The 25,715-nt window shown below is 47.3% G+C and overlaps 1 protein-coding gene across 5 annotated transcripts in view; it reads left to right on the top strand.

The window, feature by feature from the left end:
- Positions 1-6,984, top strand: part of DCAF5 (DDB1 and CUL4 associated factor 5) — an 80,093-nt gene extending 73,109 nt beyond the window's left edge. For all 5 annotated transcript variants that reach the window (XM_075426418.1, XM_075426419.1, XM_075426422.1 and 2 more), the window contains exon 9: positions 4,906-6,984. In XM_075426418.1, the coding sequence (XP_075282533.1) occupies positions 4,906-6,714 (1,809 nt within the window). In that variant the 3' untranslated portion in view covers positions 6,715-6,984. The remainder of the gene's footprint in view (positions 1-4,905) is intronic.
- The last annotated feature ends 18,731 nt before the right edge of the window (positions 6,985-25,715 follow it).

Below are 25,715 nucleotides of genomic sequence, written 5' to 3' on the forward strand. Positions count from 1 at the left end.
ATTTGAAGGAACTGAATTCCCCAAACGTTGCAAGCTAGAAACAAATTAAGGGAAAGGTGTTTAACGTATTAAGTTTGTTAGCGAGCCAGAACTTCTTACCCTTTTGTTGTATGTCCTTTTGTCTCAGCTTGTAATGTGCCTTGTTTGGGGATCAAGTTGGTTTAAGGCTTGTATCTTGTCTGATCTGCACGACTTCACTCTTTAAAGGTACTGTCTTAGTGAACAGTGATTTGTGGGTGACCATACGATGGTGGTTTCTTCTTCTTTCCAGCTACTTCTACAGATAGGCTGGAGGCTAGTAACTGCCACTAGCAGAAGGGCAAAACAGGAAAATCAACAGTTCTAAGAGGTTGTTTACTGCATTAAAAACAGCTGGGAACACAAGTCCTTCCCGTGCATGGCTATCCTTCTTTCCCCAATGTAAATGTTTGATGTGCTTGCTCAGAGAGGTTGAGACGACAAGAGGAAGAGCCTTAAATAAAACTTGTAGTTAGGTTTTTTATGATTTCTTGTTTTGCTGGAGTTGGTTTGTTTGTTTTAATCGGTTCCTTAAGAAGTGTCCTTCCTTTTACTGTCCTTCAGGTGTCTTCTAAAAATCTTTCTGGAATTAAATCACAGAAGATAACTTCACTATGGTTGGCTGGTGTTCCATTCCCTCAATTGTAGAAACTCTGTGATGAATTAAAAATGTGGATGCAAGTAGTTGTTTGTCTGAGCCCTTAATTTTTAGACTAGCCAGCCTAAATTTAGTACTTCTAGAAGTGAGGAATTGATAGCACCAGCATCAAGGCATGATACAGACAAGCTATTCAATAATTCCACGTGCTTCTGCCAACACACTTGCTATTTTAGTGCTGATTGCAAATGAGATACAAATTCATCTCGGGCCTAGCCGTGCTGAAATGAATAGTATTCACAAGAATTATTTTGACCTTTGTGGTTATGGTTGGTTGTTTTTTTTGCTTTAGTGTTATTTTGTTGTAAAGCACCTGCAAGAATGTAATGTGGTAGTTCAGCGGTTTAGGGTTTGCTTTCTGCAAGGACTGAGAATACAATGGATGAGATGGGGTGTGTGTGTGTGAATATTCAAGTGAGGAGGTTTCAGAAACCTAAAGTAAGACTCAATAAGCTCATTAATAAAGGATACTAGAAGCCTTGACTCCAGACAGTGTGTGCTGGACACATGTACCCAGATGAATTGCTCATTGCCGTTCATTTCAGAAACCTGAACCTCAGTGAAATTGTGTGGAAAAGCACAGCTGTGAACTAAAATCATCATTTGCAGCAAGCATTCACCATCAGGGCTAAAGCAATATAAAATAGAAAAAATACTACTTTCTCCTCAATGAAGTGTGTAAGACATTGGGATGTGCTAGCAGGAAAATTAATTGCATTGCAGGAGAAATGAGTGAGGCCTTCCCTCTGATGTGTGGGGTATAGAGGAGGGCCACAGAGAATTATGCAGTTAGAAGACAGATCTAGAAAAGATAAAATAGGTAAAGTACGTAAGGATTTTCAGAAAGAAATACTGTTTTGTATTGTAAATGGAATACTGTGTAACTGAGAACAACTGTTGTAGGGCCCATTTGTTTAAAAATCATCAGTATATCAAAGATAGCAAAGTCTATTTGCCCATGTTGCTATGGTGACAAATTAATGTCATTGTGGCTAGCTGCCTTTGCCTAATCAGATAATCTAATATAGCTGGTTTTAATTATTCTCATGCTACAGGCATAACTACTTTTTTGCTTTAAAATTTGGGGGTTTGCCACCATGGAATAGAAGCAATTCAAAGATGCTCTCTGAAGCATCTCTGCTGAATTGGAGAACCAGTTTTGTGCTCCCCTTTTCCATTACTGTTCCTATTTTTATATCTGTACTCAGGGCATCAGTGAGTAATACTCAGCTCCTTAATCCTCAGACAGAGAAAGAACTTCTTAGTAGATTGTTGCTTTAGTGGCATGATTTGCCAACTTATTTTCTCCAGTTTGCTCACATTCTTCCTCAACATGGCATCAGTCAGAGGATGAGAAAAAGGCAAAGGCATTCCATTTACAAAGAAGCTCATTTCAGATGCCACAGAGAGCACTGCACCAGTTGCTGCCAGTTTAAAGACTTCCCAGTTCTGCCAACTATAGATTCTTAGTCTGATTTCTTTCTGGGACTCTGGCAGGCCCTCGCACTTCCTCATACCAAAATGCCTAAAAAAAGTAGAGATATCAATCTCCAGAGATATCTGATCCTGTACAAACAGGTATTCATCCTGAATTCCCTTGACTTCTCTTTATTATTTACTCCTTCTCTCTGAATATATCTGTCTTGGAAGGGAGAAGCCTAACTATGGACTCTTTGTAGCTATCTTTTCAACATTTAGCACTGCTGTATTTTCCTGATGCTTGTAGAGTGAGCAGAAAGATCTGGTAGTCCTAAAAAGGTTGTGGAATCTCTCTGCACACTTTATGTACCTTTTTAGATGGCTTTTATTTATAAAACAGACCTTTCCCAGAGGGACTTCAGAGCAAACTATCTCTCCTCCATTTATGTTGGTTCATACAGAATCTAAGCATTTTCAGGAGTTCGCTTGCTTAAAAAAAGTTTTATAAAACTTAGTGATCAATCTAACGCTACTAAGACTATTTGAGGAAGGGGCATGCCAGCCTGCTTGTCCAGGCATATAGTGTGAAGCATTTACAAGAAGATATATGCCTTTTAAATACAAAAAGAGCTGATATATTGCTGACATGCTCAGTAGTGGGACAAAGAGGGGAAAAGATCTGATGAACTGTGAGAGAAGGTACTGAACACGTGCTAGTTAAATCGTCAGGAAGGCAGCAACTCGGAAGAGGAGTCCTTTGAGCAAGCGGAAGCAAGCAGACTTCTATTTTTCTATTCAAAAACTTGGTGTGTCCCCAAATCAACAATCTCTCTCATGCATCCAGTAAAAGAAGACTCTTTCCTACCTTGTCTTTAGGAAGCGAAGCATGGAAAATAATTAGAAGATTAAGAGAGGTTCTTTCCGTTCTCTTGAAAAAATTTGAGAAGGTTAGGTGTGGTTGATGGAAGTCTATACGTAGTGGGTTAGGTTGGATTTTGTTATCTTTATCCAAACCTGATGCTTGTCCCTTGAGCAATGTGTCTAGTAAGTGCAGTGCTTGAAGCAAGCAATGGAGACTGTCTTCATTCTGGTTTCAAGTATTATATTAATGAACTGTATTGGAATAGAATTTGCTTAAATACTTCAAATAAGAAAAATGGCAATTGAGTACAAACAGCACATACACCTTGATATTGAGACATGTTCCTAGGAACAGGCTAATGTACTGCAATGAAAAACGCCTTTGCGCTGAAAAGGAGCTTCGTGATTGCCATACAGAATAAGGTGTATCTGCAACCCACTTCAATTTTGGAATAGTGTCTCTTTTATCTACCTAGCCAGATCATAAGTGGAAGCTCTTGTTAACCATGCATTACAGAGGATGCAAAGTAAAGGCATTCCAGTTTCGGAGAATTCCAGAATAAAGATTACATCTTAAAATTGGCTGTGCTAAACAAGTGATAGTAGTTAATTTATTTTGTTTTACTTCCAGTATTAAAGGTGTAAGGTCTTACTGTACACTGTTGAAAATCTCTGTGAATACAGAATTACTGGCATTCTTACGGGCTTTTTTTATAGTGCTTGTCATGGTAGTATCAGATTATGTTGCATGTGTTAACTACGCATCTGTGAGATGAGTGCTGATTATCCCATTTACACAGGCAAAACACTCTTCTTAGCAGTTTTGTCTACTTGGAACAAAACTTGACTAATTTCTATTTGGAAAAGTTTGATATTTTTGCCAAAGTCTATCCCAAAAGACCAACCTAGTATAGACAACTGGCATGGAATTTTTTTTCCCTGAGCTTGTTAGCATGGTAAAACCAAAGCATGACTGAAATGAGATATTTTATAAGCAGAATGTTAAGGCAGTATTGTCGATCAGCTACATACTAGCTCTGTAAGTGTTGTGCATCACATTAACCATCAATCTAGAATAAAGTGATATTGGTTGTCCAAAGAGTGCATTAATCATATTGCCCCCAAATCTGTGAGTAAAACCGAGAAAGGTGAGAAGATCCACCTATTATGTTTGCTATGGATTACCAGTTTCTTAGTGATATTTGTGGATCTTCTTTGGGGCTTTTTTATTTTTTCCTTTTCCCCTCCACACCAGCAAAACTGAGGGAAGGCTAGATGGACAGCACAGTGAAATCATTACACTTGGCAATGTGACTACCTCTCTCCACTTCTAAAGTAGCTTTCAGTAAAACTCTTGTCTTTCATCTTTCCCCACTAACTAAAACTGCTGCTGTGTCTTCAGAGGATGTTGGATGCTTTCTTTCCTTCGCAACTGTTCCCTGAAGGGAGTAGTGCAGGCCTGCTTTTCACCTCCATACTTCCAGCTCCCTGCCTGCTGATCACGTGTGACTGACTGTGCAGCTGGATGAAGTGTCACTCTACATCACTGGCATAAGCAACTCTAGTTTCCTGGGAAACAAGAGCCTTCATTAGAGCTAAGACTGTATTGTAGGCAACAAACTATTCTTACTATTAGTGAGTAAGCATCCCCTATTACATAAAAATAGAGCTTGGCAATTTGGGAGAAATTATTACACACAGAAATATTGAAATGATGGATAATCTGCAGTGTGAGAGCTTTTAAGTTCTGGATGTGTGAAGCAGATGCAGGAAAAATGCCCTCATAAAGGAGGAGAAAAAAACTTGTAAGTATGGGTCTGATGGGGGTAAAAATTAATCAAAACAATCTGAAACTTAGAATTGTTCTTGGTATTTGCAGTACTGTTCTATTTCAAATGCTTGTAATAGTCTATGAATTCAAAGCTGTGTTTTTTTATTTTCTGTTACAGATCTGGAGTCCTTACAAACAGCCTGACTGCACAGGCGATCTGGATGGTCGAATTGAGGATGATTCACGTTGCCTCTACACTCATGAAGAGTACATCAGTCTTGTGTTGAACAGTGGTAGTGGTTTGTCCCATGATTATGCCAACCAGTCAGTCCAGGAAGACCCACGGATGATGGCCTTTTTTGACTCCCTGGTGCGTCGGGAGATTGAGGGCTGGAGTTCTGACTCGGACAGCGACCTCAGTGAGAGCACAATCCTGCAGCTCCATGCAGGAGTAAGTGAACGCTCCGCTTACAGCGAGTCGGAGTCCTCTGCCTCTTTGCATCACTCCCCACCACATGGGGCTGAAGAGTCTGATGAAACTGCCTATAACTTAAGGGCCTTAAGATCAACTGAATCCCCCTCGGCCAGAGAAGACGTGGCTTCCCGTCAGCAGAGGCTCTCTGCACTGAGAAAGTATCAGGATAAACGTCTCCTGGCCCTTTCCAATGAGTCTGATTCTGATGACAATACCTGTGAGGCAGAACTAGATACAGACCTCTTCCCACGGCCACGGTCGCCGAGTCCTGAGGAGAATGAATCCAGCAGTTCTAGCAGCAGCAGCAGTACAGAAGATGAAGAGGAACTGCATGAACGACGCACATCTATGAGGCAACGCAATGCACTGAGGCGCCGACAGAAGGTGCAAAAGGAGGAAAGGACTAGCACTAACACGGAGAATGTGACCCCCTACATAGGTGAGGATATCTATGATTACCCCCAGATCAAAGTAGATGATCTGTCGTCTTCTCCAGCTTCTTCGCCTGAAAGGAGTTCAGCCAACAAAGAAGTTCTCAAAGAAAGGACCTCTCCTTGTTCAGACAGTGAATCAGTGGAGAGAAAGATTTACAAAGCTTACAAATGGCTTCATTATTCTTACATATCATATTCGGCCAGCAAAGATGGTGAGTCCTCCAGAGGAGATGGGGAGAATGACGAAGGGAAACCAGGAACTAGTGGAAGGCACAGTACAGCACACTTGCTAAATAAGGAAGATGGTTGGAACTTGAGTTCAGTAGTTGCTCAAGGTTCCCCAGCTCTTTCTACTGAAAGCCACAACAAAGAAACTTTAACAGAACGTGGTTTGATAGAAAATTCTAGTAATGGTCAAGCTCATGAATGTGACAATCAGCGGCGAATGGACAGTCAAGAGAACACATCTGAAGACACTAGCAGTGGAGGTATAGAGCATTCTTTTGAGACTAAAAAGCTCAATGGAAAAGCTAACTGCAAAGGGCTAAATAGTTGTACTGAAGAACCATGCATTCAGACTGCGGGACTTGTGGAACAGAAAAATAGTCAGAACTGTCAACCAGCCTCAAGCCATCACTCACTGGTCCCTCCGTTCTCCACCGTTGCTGTCTGTAGCATGTCAGGTCACTGCTCCAGAAACCAGACTGATGACAGTGAGGAGAGGAGCCTTGACACCACCTGTATTAACCACAATAACGGCCACTTGCATCTTCGCCCTTCGTGCTTCAACAATGGACAGAGTTTTGGAGAGCAGGAGACACTGACGCAAGGACTACAGGTGCACTCAAATGCTGATAATGGCAGCCTTGTACAGATGATCATGAGCTTGCACAAAGACTGCTGCCTGTCTGAAATGGACTCCAACAGCTGCAGTGTGAGCACAAGAGAGGATACTGCTGACTTGCATCCTACAGGCAGTGAGAGTAGTCAATCTCTTGGAGGACTGAAAAGACACAGAGCGGAGTTCGAAGATGCAGATTCAGAGAGTTCATCCTTAGAAAAGAAGTTAAAAACATGATAAATGCAAATGTCTCTCGTAGTGTGCACTCTCTCTTAAAAAAAAAAAAAAAAAAAGAAAAGAAAAGGAACAAGAAAGTATTAAAGGCACATAGAGCTTGGGTCTGAAACATTGCGTTTGATTCTCTATTCCATTCTTCAGTGGGTCTGTTTTAGATTGCCAATGGTTCATGCTGTATAAAAATCCAACTTACTCCTTAATGAGACTGAGTCTAGTGTACCCATACAAGGTTCTGTTTAAAGTAAATCCTTATTAAGACGGTTGACTGAATTATTCTTGTGTGAACATGTGTCGTTTGTTCAGCCAGCCAACCAGGACTGCTTTAAGTTTTAATTGTTCTTCTAAGAAGGAATTTTTCCATACTGACACTTAGTACACATTGCAGGCTGAAGAATGATTGAATTAGATCACATTGGTGGTAGTTTGGGATGTGTTTCTTGTTGAGGAAAACAGGGAAGAAACCTTTCTGGGCCCTTTGTTCTGCTTCAGAAACTAAAGAAATGCAACCATTAGGGAAGATATTTTCAGAACTGACTGGTGTCTTTAGAGATGATACTTCATAAAGCACTTGCTTCTCATATAGTTCAGTGACGTTATTTTTATGCCAACAGAAGAGCTATAGGAAATGAGCCTCTTTCCAAAATCAACTTTAGACCGTTCCCATGGTGACATTCATTTTTGTGGGTTTTTTTTTTAAAGAAAAGAACTGAATAGCACAGTGTCATCACTATACTAAAATGTGATTGTTTGGCAAGAGGAAAGTATTATGCTGTAGGCCTCACTTTAACCAAGGGCTATTAAAAATCAGGCATTGAAACATACCTTTCTGTGAGCTTAATGCATAGAGATTTGTTGCTACTATTAAGAATATGGCTGTGAGTGTTGGTATGTATCTGGACTGTGGTCTCCCCTTCCCCCAAGTGCTTGCTTTTGGGAGGGTAGCAGGCCAAGGAGAAAATAGCAGAAGGATGGATATTAACAGCAACATTTGGTAAAGTCTGAAAACTGCATTTTTTAGCAGTTTTCTTAGCCCAGAGCTCATAATAGGTTGGCATTGGAGATCAGGGTTGGTGTTCCACCACCATACTGCAGGTATTTAAAACTCTAGATGGGTAGATGGATTCAGCAGAGTTGTGTGTATGAGAGGGCTTCAGAAAAACGTCCCCACGTGTGAGGGTGCCGGGACGCTGAGTCTGGCAATCTGAACCTGAGCAAGAGCGTAGCTCTGGCTGCTGGCTGCCAGGAGCTGCTGTACTGTTCAGGTGGACAGAGTCCCTTCTCGGGGGGCGAGCCTGGGCTCTGTTGTGAGTGGAGTACCTAGTGAGTCCTCTCAGCTCGGGCATGCTGGAATTGGCGAAATTGCACTTGCTTCCCTAGCAACAAGGTGAGAGGAGTCAGTGTGCGAAGGGAAAAGAAACCACCTATAAAAGACAGGAAGACTGTGTGTTCGTGCCTTGCGATGCTGACAACAGACAAAGAGGCTTCTTTTGAACCCCGGTAATTGTCACAGGCTTTCAAGCCCAGTACTGAGGGCTAGATTATTTTAAGAAACGGGAGATTTCTGCTTTCGATAGGACTCTAGCAGTACACTGCTGTAGAGCATTGGTCTCAGAAGAATTATTTCATACATGTAGCTACCTGGTAGCTGGAGAAGGAAGCAAGATGCCCTGTTAAAACATGATGAAAGTAAAGGAGCACTTCTGAAGGGATGCTGGTTGGGAAGGGTATGGGACGGAGAGTAAAGAACACAAGCTGAAAAATTTGCTTACAGCTACTGTGTGGCATAGGCTGTTTGCCCACACTTGGTCAGCTTTGCTAAGTAGGAACTTGGAGTAAATTGATGTAGTATTTAAGAAGCATGTAAGACTGCTAAAAGGGAAAGGGATGTTTTCAAACATGAGTGAAAGTGGCAATAAGAACAAGCTGATACATTTTTACCTTATTGAAAAAATTATTCTGTACTGATTGTGTTTTAGATCACTGCAGTGAAGATTGCTATAAGAGTGTTCTCCTTGGTTGTATAAACACCTTATTGTAAATGCTGGGTTTTAGCCAAAATCTTGAGGTTGCTGAGTCAGAACTACTTTTTTATTTTATTTTTTATAAGTTCTTTACACTGGAAACATTTTCTCAGCTGTCACTTCTTCTGCCCTCCTCTGAGGAACACCCAGATTGCTGATGAATGAGCATCTCCGCTCTCCTTTGACACGGTCATCTTTTCCCAGTATTTTCTCAAATGCCTTGTGGTCTCACTTTCTGGTTCTTTTGTTTGTTTTCAAAAGCAGAATAAAAGCCCCCGGGTTTGGTGTTAATGCTCCTCTGCAGGCTCTGGGCATAAAGGTTTGCTGTGGTTTCCCAAAGACAGCCTCCTGTGCTGTCTGCATGCTTGTTATTTCTAGTTTCTGCTGAGGAGGAGGAGGAAGGTGGGCTGCGATCTTAACCTTTTGTTCACAGGAAATTTCACTGCACGCAAGAACCATAGCTGCCGAACCTGTGGGTTCACCTTCTCCCATAAATAAACGTTATCAGCACTAGGCAGCTGCATTATCTGGAAAAGACCAAAAAAAGGCAAGCAAGCAGCAGCCTGTCTGCTGCAGGTCTCCTTGGCGGTTGCTTTGCTTTGTCACGGCTGCCGTGCATCCGCTCCGTGCCCCTGCGCCAGGCTGCCAACCGTGCTGCGTGGCAGCAGCAGCCCGGGCTGCTGCGCGGGAGCTGTGCCCTGTGTTTGGAATTGTCACTCCCCGCTCCTGGGGAAGGGGAGTCAGCCCTTCAGGGGAAAATCTTGGAAGTTTATCTTAAGAGATTTCACCTTTTCTAATAATCTGTGCTGTGTACTTAGCAACAAAAAGGTTGTGTAAATATTGAACTACCTTGTTAGCCACCATTTACTTATCATGCAACTTGTTATGTCAGGAAATTTGCTAGGCCAGGTTGTACAGTTCATCTCCAGAATCCTTATCAGTGGGAAAGAAAAACTCTCCCTTATGTCTCTTCATAACACACTGGACCGAGAAAGATTGATCTTTAAAGAAATCCATTTTGATATTCGTACAAGCTCACAAGCTGTGGATTTGCTTATTTCACCGTTCTCTGTTTAAAGCATTAATGTCAAACCAACTGGTTTGTGAGAGAGTCAAAGCGAACTCTTCCTCTAAGGCAGGCAAGCATGAGGCTTTTCTGGCCTGGGATATTAACCACTTTCAAAGACGCGGGAGGATAGGAGATCTATCAGCCGAAGTTCTGCTGGGGTTCTCCTGGCTCTCAGTGATCCTCTTACCAAAGCTGGTGAGCCTGCTCCAAGGGGAGTGGCTCAGTGGAGGTCATGCTTCGCTGTTGAGGAGCAGCTCACTCTCGCAGATGAAGCACGGGCAGAAAGATACAGCAGCGTTGAGAAGGGAGGAGCACAGGGTGTTGACCGTGGGCATACCAGCTGATCGCAGTACATTCTGAAATCCAGCCTGTCTCAGTTGGCGTAATAATTGGGAAGAACAACTTACTTCAGAACCTTTTCTTCTCCAAAAATTGCAGTGGATTTTTTTCCCCCCCTAAGTTTCATAATAGAAAAAGTGATTGAAACCTGGTCCTAATCTGTGTTTATAAGCCATGTCACTTGGTAGCTTTAAAATCACTCTTCCTCAAACAGGTAAAGAAGATAAAGAGAATGAGGTCTGCTTCTGAGGTCTTGTGCTTTCCTGCATTGTCATGACTCGCTCACTGTGGCTGTCAGAAGCTGATGTGGCTTGATATTATGAAGGTCTTGGGATGCTTTCGTTTGCAGCTCTAATTTATTTTGCTGTTGGTGAACAAGAGCAAGACAGGATTTTTGTTATTACCTCACTGAGTTAACAGGCTCCATGTTGTTTTCATCTGTTTTCACAGGCAGTGCTATGGAGAGTGGTGCCCTTGACACATCCGATGCTTTCTCATTTTCACCCACTCGGATCCTCCGAATGTCTTTGCCAGACCTGGGAAGCTCAGTGTTTTGCTGCAGGGTCTGCAGAGCACCAGAGAGTAATGCAAATAGCAGCAACAACTGAATTATTATGTGCATATGCACATAGGTCTTCAGGAATTCTTTAATAAGCTAATTCTGGCACATACATAATTTATAAAACACATCAGCGCACTCCTGCAGCTGTGTTGGGGTGCACTAATTAGCCCAGCTAATGCTATACCAGTATGAACAAGAATTCCGTTTACGAACAGCTACTGATAAAATGGCAATTCTTTAGGGGCAAAGAAACCACCCGCCAAAAACCTCAACAAAAAATCCAGCTGGTCATGGCAGGTGTGAGGTCTGCCAAGGTTTTCTTCAGTGGCTGTGCAGGTCAAAAGCAGCGAAATCTCCAAAGAGACATCGGTGTGCTGTGTTGTGGTTGGAAATAAGCAATCCGAATTCGGTGTTTGTGCTCTGCCTGACTCCAGTCAGGGACTTGAACTTGGGTCTCCTGCCTTTCACTTGCATGTCCTAAGCAACAGCCTATTGCTTTATTCAGGAGTGGGATTTGTTTTTCTTTTGTCTGAAATGCAAAGAGGAAGGGAAATGGAAACAGTTCCACAAATACTGCAGCGGGGCCTTGAGCCCAGCTCTGTCAGCTTCCAGTTTGCTGAGAAAATGCTAGAGGATTCTTTCTGTCTTCTCTATCTCATGGGATCTTTGGTCCGGAGAAGATGAGGGAGATGCTGACCCCGCCTTCTGTGCATCCCATTTGTCCTGAACTTGGGAGAATTGTCCTTTCCAAACTGTGCAGAGTGTGTATGGTTTTATTTTTATTATTTTTCTGTAGACACATAATACCTACCAACCTCCTAAATGAGTGCCCAAGCCAGTGAGCTGTTTGTGCTGGGATATGGCTGGCAGGCTCAGCTTTTCTGTCTCATGGCTGTTTTTCTGTTCCGTTCTAGTCTCGATTATTGGCCAGCACCTCTGGAGTTGCTGCATGGATGTAGGTTGGCATCGTCGCTGCTCTGAAAGCCGATCAGAGTTGCCCCTTTCCTGAGGCTGCCGTTTGCACACTGGCTGTTTGGAAGTAGGTGGTGTGAATGAGTGAAATCATTTTGTACGTTCCTATAAATAGGCAAAAAACTGCCTGAGTTTGAACTTTTGATGAGGGACCAGGTCCTTCACAGCCTGACGGTGCCTCTGGCTGTAGGCCTAGCGCTTCCATGATTGGGTGCTACGGGAGTTGCTGGTTTCTAGGCATAATCTGCCCCTAGGACCACACTACTATGAGCCAGTTGTCTGCAGCATTTTACTTCACAAACCACGGCTGCTTATAGCAGCATTAACAGCCGAAACCACCAGCTCCTACGTGCTTACAGGGTTCGCATTCTGGTCGCGTCAGAATGGCCAAACTCTGTGTTCTTTGGGAAAGTCTTGCGTGTAAGCGTCCTGCTTCCAGAGCAAAGACTACAGGGTCAAGTTCTGCTTCTCTGAAAGGAAGCTTGCTTCAAGGAATTCTGATGCGTCCTGTTAAAGAGCTCAGAGCTTTAGCTCAGCAGTTAAGGTTAAACACTCATGAGATACATTTTGAACTCTTTAAAATGAGGATGTAAGGCAGAAAGAGAAACAGCATGAGCTTCAGAACTGAATTCTGTCAGGGAAAGGGAAAGGAGTTGAAATGTGTTTAAAAAAAAGAAAACAAAAAAGAAAACCCTCCATACCCTAAACTACCAGTTAGGTACTGAATAAAAGTTCATCTCCTGCTTCTAAATCCGGCCCTGAAAGCCTAAGCAGGATGTTAACAGGAGAGACTTCTCCCCCTCGAGCGTGGACCGCTGCGGATCACGGCTCTGTAGCAGTGGAGGGGCCGCAGCCGTGCCTGGCAGTGCCCGGTGAAGGGGCCGGAGGGATGGCTGCTGGGGTCGGCAGCCTGCAGGGAACCTGGCAAACGGCGGTGAGCAGCACCAGGGCCGCTCCCGAGTTTGGCCGGCTGATTCTGTCCGGTTCCATACAGCTGTCTGGCTTAGCTTCGTATTGCCTGCTGAGGAAAGATCCCTGGAGGAAAGCATTTTTATTGATGTTTGCCTTAGGACTTGGGAAGGAAATTTTTGAGGCTTCATTTCAGGGTGAGCTTTATGCAGCCTGTTAAAATGAGGAAAGAAAACTAATGCGTCCTTGCAAGAGGAACAGAGAACTTCAAGGCAAGAGCCTCCTCTGACTCGCTTTTCCCCTTCCTGAGGTTTCTGCGTCTCCTCAAGGAGACCCCGTACCATTTTCTTTCCTCTAGGATCTAGAGATGCTTGCAGTGTTGGGTGCCTAGAAAGCAAAAATGAAACTGTCCCCAGTTCAGGATATTGCAATGCTCTTTGCTTCAGTGACATTTCCAGTATATCACAGCCAGATCTGGCATTCCCTGGCTTGGATTATGTCCTCAAATACAGTTTTCTCCAAGCATGAGAAAAGTCTGCTTCCCACCTATCTAAGCTTTGGAGGGAGAGAAAGGAAAGATGATCTAGGCGTGAACAGTCCTGGAGTGAAAGGAGGTTTGTGCTTAGAGCTGTTTACAAGCCCTCTCTCAGTATTCCCAAGGTTTGCCTTTCACGCAGGCCAGCTCCGCTGTCCGATGCGCTTACCTGCGCGCAGGGACGGGAACAGCAGCAGTCCCGTGTCTCCTCTGAATGTGGCACAGGAACCAAGAACTGATTCAGCGTGTCCTTCGGGGCAGATTGCTAGTCTTTCCATAAAGAAGCCTTTCTTTAGCTCATACATGTTTCTGATGATGTGGAAGACTTATTTTTAAGCTGGGAAAGTCTGCAGCAATGTTTGGAATTCCTGAATGGCTGGCCGACTGGGAGAATCGGTTTGAGCAACAGTGGAAGCGATTTGCAGCCTTAGATGGAGATTTTTGTTTACGTACACATACTTTTAAAGTCAAGACTTTTGCAGTTTGTCAGCCAGCACGAGGGCTCCCTGCCTTCCATCTCCCGTGTTTTTGGCCAGGAATGGCGTATTTTCTCATTCCCTCCACTAATGATATAGGTGGAGAAGACACAGATCTTTTGTGGCCCAGCTTCCCAGCAGTTAATGAACATGTTGGGACAGCAGATCACCTTGCTAGAGACACACAAATTGCAGCAGACAGCAGGAGTAATGGCTCATTAATCACTCGGCTATGCTCATAAGTTGAAAATCTGCACAAACATTAGAAGGTTTCAGTCTGAGTGACACATCTTGAGGTCTCCTGCTGCTGGGCCCGAAATCTCTTTGATGTTTCTACAATTTTATCCTGTAGTTTCCAAAGCCAGTGTTTGTTTCCAGCCCAAGGGCAAGCCTGCTTTAGTCATACTCTTGCCAGATGAAAATTATTACAGAATTTAGAGTCAGTGTGTTGCTTAGCTGATCACATTTGTGAAGTTTAAACCAAATGAAATCCTCAGCCGCTCATACTATAAAACAATTACACTGCCTAATAGAAAGGATTTTGTCTGTGTACAGCTGGGGAAAAAAAAACATTAAAACTGCAAACGCGGAGTGAGCAGGAGGCTGATGGCTTCACGAGCAGCTGAGATCTGCTAGCACGAGGCTGCTGTGGAGGGGAGTCCCCTTCCCGGGGACGGGGGCACGCAGTCCTGCACTCCTGGGCTTCCCATGGGAACCAGTTCAGCTTCCAAAGCCGGTGGAAAGCTGACAAGTTTCTCCTGAGTGAGCGTGCTCGTTCACTCGCAAGGAGAACCGCAGGAGCGCTTGGTGGGAGCCGGGCCGGCAGCAGGGTGCTCTGCTCCCACCCTCGGTGGGGAGCGGGGCATCGCCCTGTGGAGGAGTGATTTACTGGCAGGGGGAGAGAGGAGTTGTGAGGACTCCATTTTTCCCTTCTCACCGATACCACTCAATGTGACACCCTTGCTTTTCGTTTCAGGATGTGAAAACCTCGTTGTACTGTTGGCAGCAGGATATGACGTAGCTGTGGCTTCTTTCCCTCCAGCCTTGACTGAAAACAGTTTTAGGACATTTTCCTAGAAAGTCCAAAAGCCACACCACGTGAGCTGCGTACTGGTGGTTTGCAAATCAGCTTGGGTTCAGAGGCAGTAAATGCTGTAATAAAATATGTATTTATAATTAGCAAACAATGAAAAGGGGATGTTCCCTGCGATAAATGTGAATTAGATAAAAGGAAATGTGGGCAAGTAATGAGGGAAACAAAGTTCCTAAGAAAAAGAAAAATGGCATAATGGGCAAGAAGGAGTGTTCAGTTAAATCCAGATGAGAAGTAACCTGCTGTTTGCCCAGGATAAGCTTACTGGTCTGCAGTAAGAGCGGGTGGGCAGCAGTGCGCATTGGGTGGGCAGGTCCCCCGGGTGAGATGCCCCCGCCGCAGGAACGCTGGTAAGCAGCTGCTGCTCTTGCTGGGTATCTTCAAACCACCAGGAGCGGATAATTTGCACTCTGGAGTTTCCAGCTAACCGCACGGAGAGGTCTCTGAACTGCTGATATAGCGGGGGGGTGGTGGGGGTGGGGGTGTGTTATTAATAAGCCTTGGAGCTTAGGGGAGCTCTGGGGGACTGGGAAGCAGCCGTGGAAACGGGATGACCTAATTCCAGTCCTGTCGGCTCCTTTCAGCACCAGCAGAACGATGGAAGCCTTGATATGGGACAAGAGCTAAAAAAGAAGCAAGAAAATAATCGCGGCTAATTAATAGTGCAAACTGAAAGAAATGGCATAGAACAGGGACTGTGCTGAGCTCTGCATATTTTATGAGATTTTAAGATCGGCTGATAAATGTAGAAGTTGCAATAATGCTTTGGCTGCTGGAGAGGTGTGTTCAGTGTGGAAAGGTCCAAGCATTGTCTATTAAACTGGAACAACATATGTTCGGTGCCTCCAGCATTGGCTCAGTGACAGGTTTCCAATGTTAACCCCAAGCAGGGGGGTTAGAGACACTTTTAGTTGACAGCAGGCCCTGAAATGGGTCCTGATGTCTTGATTACTGACACCTGTATGAATGTCTTTGTTAAGAGATAGGCAGCACACACGAGCATAACTGCGTCCTTTGCAGCCTGTATTTCAAGCAGGAAAGGTGCGCAGTGAGAAGAACGGGGCTCTGCAGCCTGTTGCGCCCAGCAGCCCACCCTGGATCAGGCTCTGCTGCCTGGGGCACCCCAGACCTTCTCGGCACCTGTGGGTCCATGCGAGAACTGGGCATTTCTATGTACCACTTGGACACAGATGTTTAACAACCCAAGAGCGTCACCTGAGGAAACCACACTGGGGTGGTGAACCAGTGCTGAACATCCAGAGGTGCCATCACCAGCCAGGTTCAGCCTCGAAAAGGTTTGGTCTCATTAGTCTTGACCCTCAAGTGGCGGCCATCACCACACGTAAATCCCATGATATCTTACAAGGCTGCCCGGGTGGCTCCTCTGGCCACTGCCCTCCCGGCCAGGCTGGGTTTCAGGCCACTGCTGGGGCGCAGGGCTGGATGCCAAGAGCAGGGTGGAGGGACTGACCATGCTCGGGGCACTGTGCCAGGGGCTGCATCGTTGCTGAGACCCCCTGGACCGTGCCTAATGTGAGGGAGCTGTACACAGTCCAGCCTTCAGCCCTCCAGAGAGGAGGCAGAAGCGGAAAAAATGTTTTGCTTATTCAGCAGATTCGGGGGGCTTTCATTTGCCTGTATATGTTTATATTCTATGAAAATATATAGCTATAAACTTACACGCGCCCATGCCACTGTTTAAACAGGCTTGCTGTGGCAGCGTCGGTTCAGCCCCGAAGACGCTGCCTGCCCACAGCGACAAGAGCAGAGCCATCGCGCTGGAAAAGCTTTACTCCTGCCCTCTCAGGGTGTCTCACAGGGTGCAGGAACCCCAATCTTTTACATCCTAGATGAGATAAAAGGATCCGGTATTTGGAAGGCTTGGCCTGTCAAAGACTAAACAGCGGACTTGTAGAACACAGCGGTGAGGCTTGAGGCAGCTCGACTGGGAGCAGCCTCTCGGTGGGTTGGGCAGGGCTGACGAAGGGAAAACAGGACTGATGCTGGCAAAGGGAAGCATCTTTGATGCTGAAGAACCTCCGTGTTGCTTGTTACCAGGGACCAAATAAGTGCTCATTTAGGCCAAACCTGGGTCTGTTTCTCGAGAAAAAGAATGGCTGTTAGATAAATCACAAGGCTTTTTCTCCTTGTGCTCACCTACTGCTTGTGCTGCTTCTTAACAGGCTGCTGCAAGGGAAAAGGTGCGAGTGCCGAGGTGGCCCTGGCTGCGGGGAGCTGGTCGTGGGAAGGCTACCCCTCGCTTCACCCCATCTTCTGGCTCTTGGGGGAAAGGTGCGCTGGCCTTGCCGTGCGGACGGGCCACAGGGATCCCCTCCCCTCAGCCCAGCGGTGCGGGGCCAGGGGTGAGCTGGTGTGGGGAGCTGGCACGTAAGAGGAGACGTAAAACGTGGCTCTGCTGTCACAGCTGGGATAAGCACGGGAAAGGGAAACAGACCTGGGGGACTTGGATATGGGAGGGACGCAGCCAGAAAAGCAGGGATTCCTGTGGTTAAGGGGTGTGAAACAGGCACCTCGACATTACCTTTTCCAAACATCTTTTAGGAAAACTAAATGCAAGTAGACTCCAAGCAGTTTCAGCAGTGCGGGCATTTAGCTGCCGTGCTGTCGATTGCCTTGGCTGCTGCAGCACCACTCAGCCCTGGGGGCTTCACACAAAGCGAAAAGGCCACTTGCAGCACTGTTCCTGGGTGGCTGTGCGATGCTGACTCTGCTGCAGCCTCTGCGGCCGTCCCACGGAGGCGGTAGCAGTACAGACGTTCGTCACTGTAAATCTTGTATTAAACAGCCCAGTTTCCTGCTGGAAGTTAGTGGTGCGATGCACAGCGCTCTGCAGAGGTGGACCTGCACCTGCCTGATGCACTGCAGAGGTGAGGAGAGAGAGGAGCTCCTGAAAAAGCATTTCAAGTGTTGCTGCAGGTAATGAGGCCGCGTGCATCCATCAGAAGCTACGTTAAGCCCACGTGAGCCGTTCCTAAGGTGCTGCAGCTGGCTGGTCCAGTCGCCTGCTTCTTAGGTGAACGTAAAATCCACGTTTGCCTTGTGCACAAAGGCAAAGGGCTCTTTCAGCCCATTTTCTTACTAAGGCAGGTTGTGATTCTTCTCTTTTGCAGTTTCTTTCCACTGTCCCCCCACCCCTTGTGCTGCTCAGCCTGTGCTCTGCCGAGCGGGCAGCTGGAGCCAGCCACGCTGGCAGCACCCTGCCAGACAGCAACAGGAGTTTCACCAGCGCTGAAGGATGACCAGACAAGGAGGTGGGAAAGAGACCAATAATAGTGCAAATTTGACCGTAACATTGTCGAATCCTGTCTCTGAGGGGCCCCTTGTGGCACTGCCCTGGGACCATGCCATTTCTTGTTAATCCAGCCTTTAACTGATGCAAGTGGTAGAGGAACCAACAAAGAAAGGCGCTCTGCTGGACCTTGTATGAACAAACAAGGAGGGACTGGTGGAAGATGTGAAGGCTGGAGGTAGACTCGGCTGCAGTGACCATGAAATGGTTGAGTTCAGGATCCTGCATGGAGGAAGCAGGGCGATAAGTAGGATCAAAACCTTGGACCTCAGGAGGGCTAACTTTGCCCTCTTCAAGGAGCTACTGGGAGGAATCCCGTGGGCCAGGGCTCTCGAAGGCAGGGGGGTCCAAGAGTGCTGGTTGCTCTTTAAACGTCACTTCCTCCTGAGAAGGTGCATCCCCCTGAGAAAAGAAATCTAGCAAAGGAGGCAGGAGACCTGCATGGTTGAACAAGGAGCTCAGGTGGAAGAGAAAGGTCCATGGAATGTGGAAAGAGGGGCAGGCCACTTGGGAAGAGTACAGGAATGTGGTCAGAGCATGCAGGGATGCGACGAGGAAGGCCAAGGCCCACCTGGAATTGAAGCTGGCAAGGGATGTCAAAAACAACAAGGAGGGCTTCTTCAACTACATCAGCAGCAAAAGGAAGGCTAGGGACAATGTGGGGCCACTGCTGAATGAGGCGGGTGTCCTGGTGACGGAGGATGCGGAGAAGGCAGAGCTACTGAATGCCTTCTTTGCTTCAGTCTTCAGTGCTAAGGCCGGCCCTCAGGAATCCCAGGCCCCGGAGGTAAGAGAAGAAGCCCACAGAGAGGATGACCTTCCCTTGGTCAAGGAGGACTGTGTGAGGGATCGCTTAAGCGATCTGGACGTCCACAAATCCATGGGCCCTGATGGAATGCACCCACGAGTGCTGAGGGAGCTGGCGGATGTCATTGCTGAGCCACTCTCTATCATCTTTGAGAGGTCCTGGAGGAGAGGAGAGGTGCCCGAGGACTGGAGAAAGGCCAATGTCACTCCAGCCTTCAAAGAGGGCAGGAAGGAGGACCCAGGGAACTACAGGCCGGTCAGCCTCACCTGCATCCTGGGAAAGGTGATGGAGCAGCTTATCCTGGAGGTCATCATCAAGCAAGTGAAGGAAAAGAAGGTTATCAGGAGTAGTCAGCATGGATTCACCAAGGGGAAATCATGCCTGACAAATCTGATAGCTTTCTATGATGGCATGACTGGCTGGGTAGATAAGGGGAGAACCGTGAATGTTGTCTACCTTGACTTCAGCAAGGCTTTCGACACAGTCTCCCATGATATCCTCCTAGGGAAGCTCAGGAAGTGTGGGCTGGATGAGTGGTCGGTGAGGTGGATAGAGAACTGGCTGAATGGCAGAACTCAGAGGGTTGTCATCAGTGGCACTGAGTCTAGTTGGAGGCCTGTAACCAGTGGTGTCCCCCAGGGGTCAGTACTGGGCCCAGTCTTGTTTAACTTCTTCATCAACGACCTGGATGAAGAGTTAGAATGTACCCTCCGCAAGTTTGCTGATGACACCAAACTGGGAGGTGTGGTAGATACACCAGAAGGCTGTGCCGCCATTCAGCGTGACCTGGACAGGCTGGAGAGTTGGGCAGAGAGGAACTTGATGAGGTTCAACAAGGACATGTGCAGGGTCCTGCACCTGGGGAGGAACAACCCCATGCACCAGTACAGGCTTGGGGCGGACCTGCTGGAGAGCAGCTCTGTGGAGAAGGACCTGGGTGTCCTGGTGGACAACAGGTTGACCATGAGCCAGCAGTGTGCCCTGGCTGCCAAGAAAGCTAATGGGAGGAGTGTGGCCAGCAGGTCGAGGGAGGTTCTCCTTCGCCTCTACACTGCCCTAGTGAGGCCCCATCTGGAGTACTGTGTCCAGTTCTGGGCTCCCCACTTCAAGAAAGATGAGGAGCTACTGGTGAGAGTCCAGCAGAGGGCTGCGAGGATGATGAGGGGACTGGAGCATCTCTCCTACGAGGAGAGGCTGAGGGATCTGGGCTTGTTCAGCCTGAAGAAGAGAAGGCTGAGAGGGAACCTAATAAATGTTTACAAATATCTGAAGGGCGGGTGTCAGGAGGGTGGGGCCAGACTCTTTCTAGTGGTGCCCAGTGACAGGACAAGGGGCAATGGGCACAAACTGAAGCACAGGAAGTTCCGTCTGACCATGAGGAAGAACTTCTTCCCTCTGAGGGTGATGGAGCACTGGAACAGGCTGCCCATGGAGGTTGTGCAGTCTCCTTCTCTGGAGATATTCAAGACCCGCCTGGACAAGGTCCTTTGCAGCCTGCTGTAGGCGACCCTGCTTTGGCAGGGGGGTTGGACTAGGTGACCCACAGAAGTCCCTTCCAACCCCTACCATTCTGTGATTCTGTGACTCTGTGAACTGGTGTTTTCAAATCTATGAGCGCAGACAGGTCTCTGGAGAATAACCCCAATCTGGCTGGTTCTGTATAGTGACAGACTGAGGAAAGACGGGATATACAGATATTTTTACTCCAGAATCTCTTCTGTGTTATACTTACACGGTATTCAAACTCTTTGAGACATAATAAACTAATTCACTAAACAGTTGTGGTGATGTTGGCTAAGTTTATTATATACTTTGTTACCGGATCATCTCTGAAAAGTAGCAGCTTGAGGATCTTTCTCCAAAAACCTGGATTTTGTTTAAGGTGGTACTTGACTACCTTCAACAAACTGAACTGATTTAACTTGCCTTCTCATGAAAAGTATGATGGGGGAGGTGATTTAATCAGTCAGAGAATTCATCATTGCATAAACAGAGGAAGAAGCTGAATTAGCGTTAGTGAGAGATCTGTAAATGTTCCTGGAGAAATTTTATTACTCTCAACTCAAAGAGCTGACTCTGGGGCCTGGCTTTTTCTGCTTAGCTCTGTAACATTTCCCAGTTGAGCGCTCCATGATGAGTAATAACTCAGTTTCTTCTTTTCTTAAATAAATCTAATTATTTTTTTTTCCATGCAGGAAATGGAATCAAGTTATAGGTATCACTCATTCATCCTTTTATATCTCATGTAATATTAACAAGACAAAATCCTGCTGGTGAGGAAAGTGGTGTGCTTGGCCCTGAGCAGTCAGCAGAATGGAAGCGTCTGATGAAATTACTCAGCTTCACAAAGAAATCATTTTTAGATGCTGATGATAATTATCCACTCCTTGCCTTGTTCTGTCCAGAGTTGTTCCTAGCCATGGAAAATCACAGTGGTGGAGGAGCAATGGTGGCCAGGGGGTTATGGCTGGTGCTAAGCACGAGGGTGCCACCGGGGCAGTGGGCTGGGATAACCCATAAGTACTTGGTAATCTCATACGTATCTCGGATTCTTCTATACGGCTTAAAGCACGTCACCATATACATCTTGAATTATATATGAATAGCTGTTTGGACATAGCCTATCTCTGTAACCACAGCGTTATCCATTCGTCTAAGAGCTGTCGGCTCCACCAGATGGGAAACGTCTGCTCCCGCACAGCCCATCTGCAGTCTCTGTCTTCCTCCTGTGTCGGAGATCCTGGTGGCTGCCAAACTGGAGTGGCCTCTGTCCCAGCAGAGGAGCTGGCCCTGTTGTAGGAGGAAGAAAAGCTCAGGTACAAGCATCCCATGGGGAAGAAGGGGCTCCCGTCCCTCCCTCTGTCCCTGGCCGGCTTCCCCGGTGTGTAGCACCGTGCTGGCCCTGGGGGCAGGCAGCACCCCCAGAGCAGCACGGAGCTGCGGCATGGTGGGTCTCAGACCACTGCGGTCGCAGGTAGCTGGGGGGACGGTGCCTGGCTCTCTCAGTTGCCGGGCCCTGCTGAGGAGTGGCTGCATGCGCTTTGATGCAGCTCCAGCAGCGAAAGGGGGGAGAGATGCAGACCACCAGTGCGGCAGAGAGGTGGCAGGGTGGACAGAGCACTCAGCTTGGGGGGACGCACGGACTCTCTTGGGAAATAAAACACCACTGGCCGAAGGTTGAGCCTGGGGACTTTAAAAGTGGGTTTGTGGTGAAGCAAGGCAGGGGTGGCCCTCGTCTCATGGAGGTGGACCCCAGGCCCCAGAACATGGGCCCGGTCCAAGACCCACTTGGTCTGCAGTGGATGCAGTCAAGAATAGAGATCCAAAAAACAACGAACAGAGATCTCCTCTATCTTCATGACTTGTGAAAAGCTATTAGCAGGTCCGTAAAGTTTACGTGCAGGACTAGGGCTGCCCATAGGTAGGTAGGGCACGCGACCAGCACACGGGCTCCGCACCCCCTTCCTGAGCACGGGGCTCTTCTTTCCTAGTCCCCCGCCCCGGGGAGCTGACCCAGGCTGACCCCAGCTCTTTGTTTATTTCAAATTTTACAGTATTATCATCCTAGCTGATGATCTGGATAGACCTACTTACACTCTGCTGCCATGTAGTAAAATTCCACCAGCGCTAAGCAATATTTCAAACAGGGACCAAGCTTGCTGTCTGAGTTCAGCAGCTCTTCACCATTGTGGGAACAGATCTGAAAACCTCTCTCAAATACTTGTCTTTTGTGTCCTGTCCTGAAAATTACATGATCTGGACTTTTGTGGACTAGAGAAGAGTGAAAGGCACTGCCTGTTTCCCTGGCCCTCTTCTCCACATGGGGCTAAATCCTCTACCTGTGTCCCTGGTAGCTCTGGGAAGACTTGGTGATGGTGGTGATGGCCAAGCATTGAGGCTTACTGAGAGAGGACACATAGGGAAGCCAGATATAGGTAGCTCCATAGATTTGCTAACGGAGGGAATGGGGTCCTGGGGCTTTCCAGAGCCAGCTCCTATGGTTGTTCCCATCTCTGACTGGTTTTTGCAGGTACTTTGATGTCTCATCTTAGCCTCTGCTCGACAAATGTCTGCAGTGCTGGGTTCAGGGGGATCTTCCTTTCTGTTTGGGGGGAAAGAATGAAAAGTCTGGGACTGGTAACCTTGGAAGAAGACTGAATACAGCATAGGTCATGGTAGCTTGAGCTTCAGTGTTTATGAGGTTCAGGAAACCTCACAAAAGGCCAAGACTGAGTTAAGGTACGTGACAGTCTCATGTCTGCCTGACCATGTGGTTCTCCATTTCCTTCCGAACCGCCTTGCTGGGCCTGCTGCCAGACGTGGTAGACCTCAGGCTTCAGTCAGCATGGCAATTCGCTTGACCCTTCTACTAACTGTTTCCCACAACCCTCCTACCTCCCCGGCTGTCAGCTGTATCAAAGAGGACAGGCTGGATAGGCTGCAAGGGCAGAGCACCCGCTCCCCGGCTGCTGGTCCTCCCCAACTCCTGCCACCGCAACTCCTCGTTGAATGAAGGCTGAACCAGGGCCACTTCCTAGCTAAAGGGAGAACGCCTGTCTCCGCACCCAGCTTTGACATCTCGTGTCAGCAGCAATTTCAAGTTCACCAGATAACACCAAAAACCAAACCCACGCCTGAACTGCAGCCATGTTTGGCGCGGTCAGATGCGGGGTGAGTCCCTGGGGACGGCCATGGGGCTGGAGGAGGGCAGCGTGTGCCCCATGGGTGGTTGCATGGCTGCTGCTCCCGGTGCCTCCCTGCAGGAGGGACGGCAGCCATGTCCCCCCGTGCTGCCTGTGCCCTGGCCGTGGCTGAGCTGCCAGCCGGCTCCTCAGCCTCCCTCTGTGGAAGGGGAGCGAGTGAGGAAACCACAGAGGCTTTCTGCAACCCACGCCTGAGAGCTCTTTCCCTATCTGACGTTGCCTCCTAATAGGATTTGGCTGGTTGATACCGGCCTGTGTGCATGGGCTGAGAGCATTTTTAAACGGGTGTTGAAAACTCTTTTGTGGAGAATTTCCAGCCTGCTTTATTGCTCCAGGTGGGAGAAGCCTGGAAGAAAGCCACATGCGTGCAACAGTCTAGACATGTTTGATTTCTTTTTGGAATTAAAGAACAGAAGTCCCATAATACCCTTTTTTTTCAGCATTCGTACAAGTAGCCAATATAAACAATTCTCTCACTGCCCTGAAATTTGGAGTGGCTCACAGGATGAAGCAGTGACCTACTGAACCTCTGGGAAGAGTAATATTGGCCTCCGTCTGGTCTGCTGCTGCTTGGCTTGGGTCTGGCGACTGCAGCCCAGCTGCCCCGAGGACCAGCACAGGCACCCTGGGGCAGCGTGTCTCCAGGGCTGCTGAAGTCGAGGACCCCCCCCACATTTAGGCACCTGACAGACTGTCTGCTCCTCCGATGCAACAGATTCCCCAGCTCTGCTTCAATCCACCCACAGGTAACCCGCAGCACTAATCTACCGAGGACTAATCCTGGGGTCTGCGACTGGCATTAGATCCCATGAAATTGTTGACCACAGAGAACAGTTTTCCATCAGACCCAAGAGCTGCTGCTCAGCATGGATTTCAAGGCACCTACAGCCATACATTCATGACGTCAAGTCACCAAGGCAGATGACTGCTACTTAATCAGAGATCACTTCCAAGGTCACCAGAGCCCTTGCTGCAGACTGGCTCTCACGCAGGAGTGATGGAGTTTTTTGTCACAAAATGAAATACTAGGATAAGCGTCAAGGAGACCGGATAAGTAATGCACTTGCTCTCAAGTGAGGGTGGGGGCTGCTGGTTCCTCTCATGTTGGGTGTGCTGCTCCGTAAGCCTTCTTGCTACCATATTGTTGCCTGGAGAACTGCTGCTGTCACTTCTCCAGCTTGTTTCATGCAATTGGATTTCCTTTTCTGGGTCTTCTATGCCTTCAACTTTGGTTCTGCCTGCACACTCAACCATGGTTGGAATTGCAATGAAGAGGCACCCAACAAAGAACGACAAGGAGCAGCTGCCCATATATCCTTCTTGGCTTTGAGTGCAATGGAGGAGATGACAGCTGTCCAGGTTGGACTCCTGAGCATAGAAATGGCCCACAAAAGGGCAAAGCCATAATGAGTGAAAAGGTATCTGCTCGGGAGTCAGCATCCCTGACAGTGCAGGGAGGAAGGCTAGATGCCGGTAGGTTTGCGATGGCTGTATAAGCTGCCCTATGCAATTACGAGACTTATTTTCGATCAACAATTGAAACAGCCAAGAATGGAGAGTCCATAACCTCCCTATAGCGGTAGGATGAGTGTGGGGGACATAAGGAACTGTTAAATGGAGTGAAGGGATTGTTGCCTTTCAGCTAAGCTCTTGTCCTTGCCTCTTAGGACTTCAAGACAAAGAACAGGCCTTTGGATCCAATCAGGACTTAGAGAAGCAGCCAGGCTGATAACACTTTTCAAGGCTTTCAAGCCCTCTGGATTTTGGTCTAATCCCTGTGTAGTCAATTTTACTTCCCAAAGCCCCCTTTTGCAGGCTCTGTCACAGGCTGTGTTCTTACTCATGTCCCACCTCAGGTGTAGGTGGTGCTGTTGGGTAACTTTGCAGAGGTGCTGCAACCCACCACAAGTACCTGGGTCCATCAACTCCCCTGTGCTGTGTGGGTTCAGGAAGGCAACTTGGGGTCCCCTGGCTCCCAAGGTGCAACCCCAATATGAGCAGATACTGCCGTTATCAAGGCTGAAAATTCCTCGGGTATCTCTCATCAAACTTCATTTCCTGCCTCACTCTGGCAAAGCTCCCTGTTTCCATGGCGATGATTTATTCTTTTAAATAGTTCTCATTCAAGAACAATATCATGGGTCCTTCTCTGTTGTTGGTTTAATTAAAAATAACCTACTCTTCTCCTGGCGTCGGTCTTGGCT

The sequence above is a fragment of the Opisthocomus hoazin genome, chromosome 7, assembly GCF_030867145.1.
Source record: "Opisthocomus hoazin isolate bOpiHoa1 chromosome 7, bOpiHoa1.hap1, whole genome shotgun sequence".
In the NCBI taxonomy this organism is placed as follows: Eukaryota; Metazoa; Chordata; class Aves; order Opisthocomiformes; family Opisthocomidae; genus Opisthocomus; species Opisthocomus hoazin.